General features: G+C 42.0%; 1 protein-coding gene across 2 annotated transcripts in view; it reads right to left on the bottom strand.

The window, feature by feature from the left end:
* ASB4 (ankyrin repeat and SOCS box containing 4) overlaps positions 1–6,695 on the bottom strand; it is a 41,052-nt gene extending 34,357 nt beyond the window's left edge. For both annotated transcript variants that reach the window (XM_032787938.2, XM_032787936.2), the window contains exons 1-2: positions 6,110–6,695; positions 340–639 (exon numbers count right to left, since the gene is read on the bottom strand). In XM_032787938.2, the coding sequence (XP_032643829.1) occupies positions 340–639; positions 6,110–6,287 (478 nt within the window). In that variant the 5' untranslated portion in view covers positions 6,288–6,695. The remainder of the gene's footprint in view (positions 1–339; positions 640–6,109) is intronic.
* Positions 6,696–7,019: the final 324 nt, after the last annotated feature.

Here is a 7,019-nt window from a genome sequence, read left to right as displayed (position 1 = left end):
GCGGGATCGATCCGCGCGGCTCGCTGTGTCGAATCCGGAAGTCCGGTCGTCTAGCTGGAGTTCCAGAATCGATCTAAGCACACTCTGGGATCGAGATATCGCGTCCAGACCAGACACGATATTTCGATCCCCGAGCAATCGATTTTAACGCGCCGATCTGGCGCGTAGTCTAGACGTGGCCTGTGTTTCAGTGGGGTTCTATACACATTGTTTGTGAAGCACTAGGGGGCTATAAAAACATGAAATATGATTATTTGCTACTTAACAATATAATACAGACCCTTAAACTCCTCCTAAATCTCAGAGGTACTTGACTGTCTGAGTTATAGACTGACTTACCTCTCCAAATGAGCTGCTGGGCACAAGGCACAGAGGCCTTTGTGGTACAGAAGTGTAAGGGTGCATGGCCACTCAGTGAAAAGCAGTTAACATTAGCTCCGTGGTTGCAAAGGATTGTGAGGCACTCAACGTTTGCCGCATCACAGGCCACGTGGATAGCGGCTTTCCCATTTGGCTTGTAGTTGACGGCCGCTTTGTGATCTAGCAGTACCATGAGGCTCTCCAGATATCCATACAGGGCTGATATATGCAGTCCAGTGGCCCAAGATGATTTTAACTTATAACTAGGCAGCCAATATCCTATAAAAAGTGAAGATGCGTTACCAGCCTTGAATAAGAATCTTCCAGATGAGCCATTAAATTAGACTAATTGGAGGGAGGTGGAAAGGTGTTGGAGTTCAGCTTTAATTTATTATAATGTAATTTAATCAGTTATGGTTTAGTGTATGCAAAGTGCTCTGGAGTAATAACCTTACTTTCATTAAGCACTGCCGGCATGCCACGTAACTTTACTCCAAGGGTTGTTTTTTCTTCCTGCAACCTGAATAAAAAGACTGAATAAAAAAGGCCTAAAGCATTTGAAGTGCCATCAGCTGAAATGTACAGGGTGGAAACAGGATCTTTGATCTGGTAAAAGCTGCGCAAATGCTACATTTGAATAAAAAGCTGCACTCAGGCTATGTCTACACTAGGAGTTGGCAGTGTGCTTGTCAGCTCTTGTTGGACATGCACTAGCTCTCCTGGAGGTAGTGAGCTAGAAATAGTAGTGTAGCTGGGGTCATATGGAAAGCAGCAAGAGGCAGCACCAGCAAGAGGCATCACCGGCAACCTACTTGGGGGTTCTGGTGGGTTTGTACTCAGGTTGGCTAGCCCATGCTACTGTGGCTACACTAACATTTTTAGCACACTACATCAAGGAGAGCTAGTATGAGTATGTCTAATGAGAACTGAGTATTGCATCCCTAGGTTCTAATGAAGGGCTCTTAGCTAGACCCCTGACTCAACGGTAGCACATCATATTCTTCTTGGGTAGGAGATCTCAGGATTTCACGTCAGGGCCTGGGGTCTGCCTTCCTGTGGAAGGGCTCATGATGCATGCTGCACGGCTGCCTCCTTGCAATGTAGCTACAGCAGTATTACAAACTTACTGTCACCTGCTACCCTTTGCAGGTGTGCAGCGGGGCATTAGCTGGTGTGTAGGTCCATGTGATGGCAATGACATTTTTGCATGAAATTTGGTTCAGAAAATGTTCACTGTTCTTTCTGGCAATTTTGCTGATACCCCTCTTCCCTCGACATTTTACCATGTAGCAATATCTTGCAACATTGGTACTTTTCTCTCTGAAACACAGGCTCACGTTACAGAACCCATTACACTTGAAAACAGCGTCATGGCCATCGCTGACATTTTCCTTCTGGGCTTGGAGGGTGAAGGAGCAGGGTGGCTGCTGTTGCTGCTGATTCCTGTCTCACTCTCCCAGTTTCTCTCTGAACAAAAGGTGGTGCTCTTGCACTCAGTGGCCTGATCACCAGTCCTCACTACTGTTCTGAGGTGGATTCTCCTAATTGCGCAGATCATCAAGCCGCCAAAATTAGAATGGCTCTAAATCAAATGTTGTGTAATTTTTGCCAGGCCTACATGAGGTGATGTTTGGTGGCAATTAGGCCTAGGGTGACCAGATGTCCCGATTTTATAGGGACAGTCCTGACATTTGGGCTTTTTTTTCCATGGGCCCCTATTACCTCACACCCCCATCCTGATTTTTCATACTTGATATCTGATCACCCTAATTAGGCCAAACCTACTCGCCAGCACTCAGCAGGACACGACAGCACCCACATTAAAAAAGCAGAACTTAGAAATGTGCACAACTGTTTTATCTTCTCCACACGGCACGAGTCTTAGTGAACTTAGTGGGTTCCCACCGGCATCCCCATTTTGTACCCAAAACATGCTTAGTTCTTGATGATTGCACATAGTCTCCGAAGTGGTGATTTTAATAATCTGTATAAAAGTAAAAGAAAATAATCTGGAGCAGGAGCAGCAGAGTTACAGACTTTGTGTCCTGTTCTATAACCAATACCTGTTCTAAGTAAAAAATATACATTAAGACAAAGATAAGTTTCAGTTAAAATTCAGGAAATGCGATAGGTAAGATTGAACTGCATTGAATATATATAACATTTTCTATTTCTGTCTTTCCCCCTCCCATAACACACACCCCCCGGCCATTCTCCTCCCCACACAGTGGATAAATCCATAGGCTTAATACTGCTATCGCATAAAATGCATACCCCAAAAGGATTCATAACATACATGGGGATCAAGTTAATTGGAAACTTAATTTCTGCACATGACATTAAATGTTCATCTTTAATGTAACATTAACATAGTTGCATTACACATATATACTATTGTCATGGTATAATTCCCTACTCTGAACCTTAGCGTCCAAAAGATGGGGTACCAGCATGAATTCCTCTAAGCTCAATTACCAGTTTAGTACTTGTAGCACTGCCACCAACCAGGAATTCCAGTGCCTGGTGCACTCTGGTCCCCCCAAAACCTTGCCCGGGGAACCGAAACCCCATCCTCTGAGTCTTAACACAAGGAAAGTAAACCCTTTCCCACCAATTGCCTCTCCCAGGCTTCTCTCCGCTGGTATCTTTACCCTGGAAGATCCACTGTGATTCAAACTCCTTGAATTCTAAAAAACAGAGAGAAAAATTCACCTTACCTCCACCTTCTTTTCCCATCCCAGACTCTCCTGAGAGAGAAAGTAATCCTAACACGAGAGAAAATTAACCTTTTCTCTCTCCCTTCCCTCCTTTCTCCCCACCAATTCCCTGGTGGATCCAGATCCAGTCCCCTAGGGTCTCACCAGAATAAAAAAAACAATTAGGTTCTTAAACAAGAAAAACTTTTAATTAAAGAAGGAAAAACAGTAATAATTATCTTTATAAATTTAAGATGGATTAGGTACAGGGTTTTTCAGCTATAGACACTGGGAATACCCTCCCAGCCTGAGTATACAAGCACAAATTAAAATCCTTTCAGCAAAATACAAATTTGAACTCCTTCCAGCCAAATACACAATTGAACTGCTTCCAGCCAAATGCACAATTAAACTCCTTCCAGCTAAATGCTCATTTGCAAATAAAGAAAACAAACATAAGCTTAACTCACCTTATCTACCTAGTATTCACTATTCTGAATTTATAAGAGCCTGTATCAGAGAGATTGTAGAGAAACCTGGTTGCATGTCTGGTCACTCTCAGAACCCAGAGAGAACAACAACCAAATTCTAACAGCACACACAGAAACTTCCCTCCCTCAAGATTTGAGGGTATCCTGTCCCCTGATTGGTCCTCTGGTCAGGTGACAGGCAGGCTTACTGAACTTGTTAACCCTTTACAGTCGAAAGAGATATAAAGTACTGCTGTTCTATTAACTCCTACTATCTGTTTATGACAACTATATTAGAGAGAAAAAATAGGAACGGGTAGTATATAACTTGTTCTTGTAATGTTTGTTGTTTTCCTCTTCCAGTGGGTTTAATTCACTCTCCTCATAATTAAATTGGCAAGTACATATCTATCATATGCTTTGTTTGGTAATGAAGTTTTTTAAAAACTCTATTAAATGCTTGATTTCCATTTAAATGTTAGTCATAAAAGTAGCTGTGAATGCAGCATTCTAATACTATGGCTATCTGCTTCCAATATGTATCTATTTATTTTGCAGAAAAATACAAGCTTTTATTACTACCAGTATAGCACAGCCTGTATAGATGCAGGAGAGCAAGTTGCCTGACTCATACATCAACTACAAAGTTGGCCAGCTAGATTCAGATGCCAGACTTTCTTGTTGCCAATGAGCTATGGCATACAAAAAAAGCCCTGCTTCGAATTTTCAGATACCAAACTGAGCCTGTGAGTTGGTAGCTAGAAAATTCTTATTTGTAAATTATAAATGGTAGAAATTTGATATGGAATCTCTTGCTAAATACACAAGAGCAAGCATGAAACACCACTATACCATTTTTATAGTTTTGCTTCATAGAGGCTGCTTGTGCCCCAGGGCATGGGATATTTCCAGGAGTGGTCCAGGAACAGGAAAGTGAAAGAGTTTGGACAGAGCAGACTAGTCCTACCTGAATCCACCAGCCATTCCCCTCAAGGGAGGAAACAGAGCAGCCATAGGGATATAGTATCATCCTATTCTGATCCTACAAATCTCCTGGCAAAGCTCCCATTGAGTTGAATGATGTAGGATCAGGGTCTTCATGATAATGGTTTCTTTCTGCCCTCCTGGATCTCCCTTTATCAAAGCCTAGTTATTCAGGCTGTTCAACCAAGAAAGGATTTTCCCTAGAGTCAGTGGAATGCCCTCAAGCAACAAAGAGAATAATTGCATTGTTGTGATTTGGGGAGACAGGTGCATGTGCCTCATGATGGAGGAAAGACCCCTCCAAAGGGGATAGATCTATGGCTGTCTTCATTCAATTTGCACATTTTAAATAAGATGGGTTAAATTTGTAGGAACACATTAACTTTCTTTAGCCTTTAGTCTGAGAGCAATGCAAGAGACAATATTTTAAGGTGTTACATTCATCACTGTATGAGATTGTTCAGATCCCATCCAAGTAAAACAAATATTGATTGTGCATCTCCATTGTCTCTTTGAAACCAGAGAAGCAAAAACCATGTATTGGATACACAGGAAATAAGCAAAGGTGAGATTATTAGCCCTTCAAACATGGACAAAAAATGGTTATTTGTTGTACTAGCTGAGAGATTGAACTGCAGGTGTTTATTTCCATGTGTGCTTAATACCTGAAAAAGGTAGCTGATTGCTTCTTAGAGTCACATGAGAAATCTTGCAGAAAGTAAATATTGGAATGTTTTGATGCTAGCTGAGCATAAAACCTGCTTTATTGCTTTAAGACATACATTTGTTGGAAATTGGTCAGCACCTAGCTATGAGTTTGTTTATTTTTTTCCATCCCCTGAAGAGGATTCTGTGGCTGAAGTGTTTCTTTCGACTGTTTTCCCAGGGTGGCAATAGGTTACTTGTTCTGATTTGACAATAAACTATGGCATCAAGTCTATGATTTTGAAAAAGAAAACATCTCCCATCAAATAACATTCAACGCCTAGGGCATTTCCTGGGGATTGAAGTAAGGGGAATATACTCTACTTTTACAAGAAGCTAAAAATGGGAAGCTTGAAACAACATAGGTTCTGGTTGGGCTTTTTCATGTAGATTGATTGGGTGTGTACATGGAATTTATATATACCAATATATTTACATATTCTTGCTGTGCTCTAGGGTTCTCTGCCAGGGGGAAGAGCAAAGCAATCCTTTCTCCAGGCTTTCTCGAACCTACAGCTCTAAGAATGGTGGTGGGCCTTCCCCCAACCTAAACTACCAGATAAGATGTAAGGAGCCTCTGAAATAGGAAGCATACTGCAGCAGTACCACACCAGTTATTCAGCTCCTGGTGATTTACACGGCCACAGAGGAGGGAGCTGTATTAATGCATTAGTTTTTAATCTCCATATAAATATATTTGGGATCATCAGAGGCTACTCTGAGAAGCATAAGGCCGAGCTACCTTTGACTGGTTATGTAGGTCATAGCTCATGAATCAATTTAAGCAGTAACATTTTGAAGGGAAAAACACAACAATTGCTTCTGCAAAAGTAAGTTACTAAGACCAGTTAGCTTAGGTTTTGCAAATGCAGCAGCAGCTGCTGCTGCTTTTACCTTGTTTGTATGATGCCAAAATCAGGTTCTCATCTTCCACTTCAAACACCGTGTCCACATCTATTTGCTTTTGTATCAAAAGATCTTCCAGGGTTTTGTAGTCATTTGATTTTAGAGCTTCAAGAAAAGCTTTTTTCATTAACTTGGCAGTCGCAGCCCGAGTAATCCTTTCTTCCATGCTCTCTCTTTTTATATATGTCTCACCTGGGTCTATTCTCAACTGTGTTTGTTTATATTATGCACAGAGGGGTGTGCTGGGTTCCCTATAATGCAGTCACATGCTAGAGAGCCTGTAAACCAGAAGGTAATTTTATCACTAAGTCATGCTGATCTGTTTGTTCTATTTAAGGAGCATTTCACACATTGAAATGCCTATCTTGGATGTCACTATACTCTGAGTTCTGTCAAAGCAAGCACAGACAGCCTTGGCTATGAGACCAATATGAAGAAGTATCATTAATCAGACTTTTATCCGGTGTAAAAAGTATTAAAATTAAATTAAAAGGTGCTTAACTCTGGTCTCATTTCTCAGAGAAAGCAGTAAGTGTCACAACCAGGGCTTGGGTGGTCAGCCCTAGTGGGCAGAGCAGGAGTCAGCGTCAGAAGTCAACCCAAGGGTCAGAGCATGAGTCAAGTCAGGAGTTGAATAAAGTATCAAGAAAATAGGAATTAGGGACAAGTCAGGCTAGCTGGTCTCAGGAGTCAGGCAAGAAGGCAGGGTCCAAGGTAGCAGCCAGCCAGTAATTTGCCCAGTTGCACAGACAACTTCCTGTGCCTCCTTCCAGCTTAAAAAGCCTGGTCAGATCAACAGGTGGGACTGGGCACTCCTCCAGTCAAGACGCCGTGAGCAGTGCCTTTGCTGGGGCCAGGGTTCCATTTGTCACTCAGCCCACTAGTGATTAGCAAGCCA

The sequence above is a fragment of the Chelonoidis abingdonii genome, chromosome 2, assembly GCF_003597395.2.
Source record: "Chelonoidis abingdonii isolate Lonesome George chromosome 2, CheloAbing_2.0, whole genome shotgun sequence".
Taxonomy (NCBI): Eukaryota; Metazoa; Chordata; order Testudines; family Testudinidae; genus Chelonoidis; species Chelonoidis abingdonii.
The sequence above is the reverse complement of the archived record's forward strand: the minus strand, read 5'-3'. Positions and strand labels throughout refer to the sequence as shown.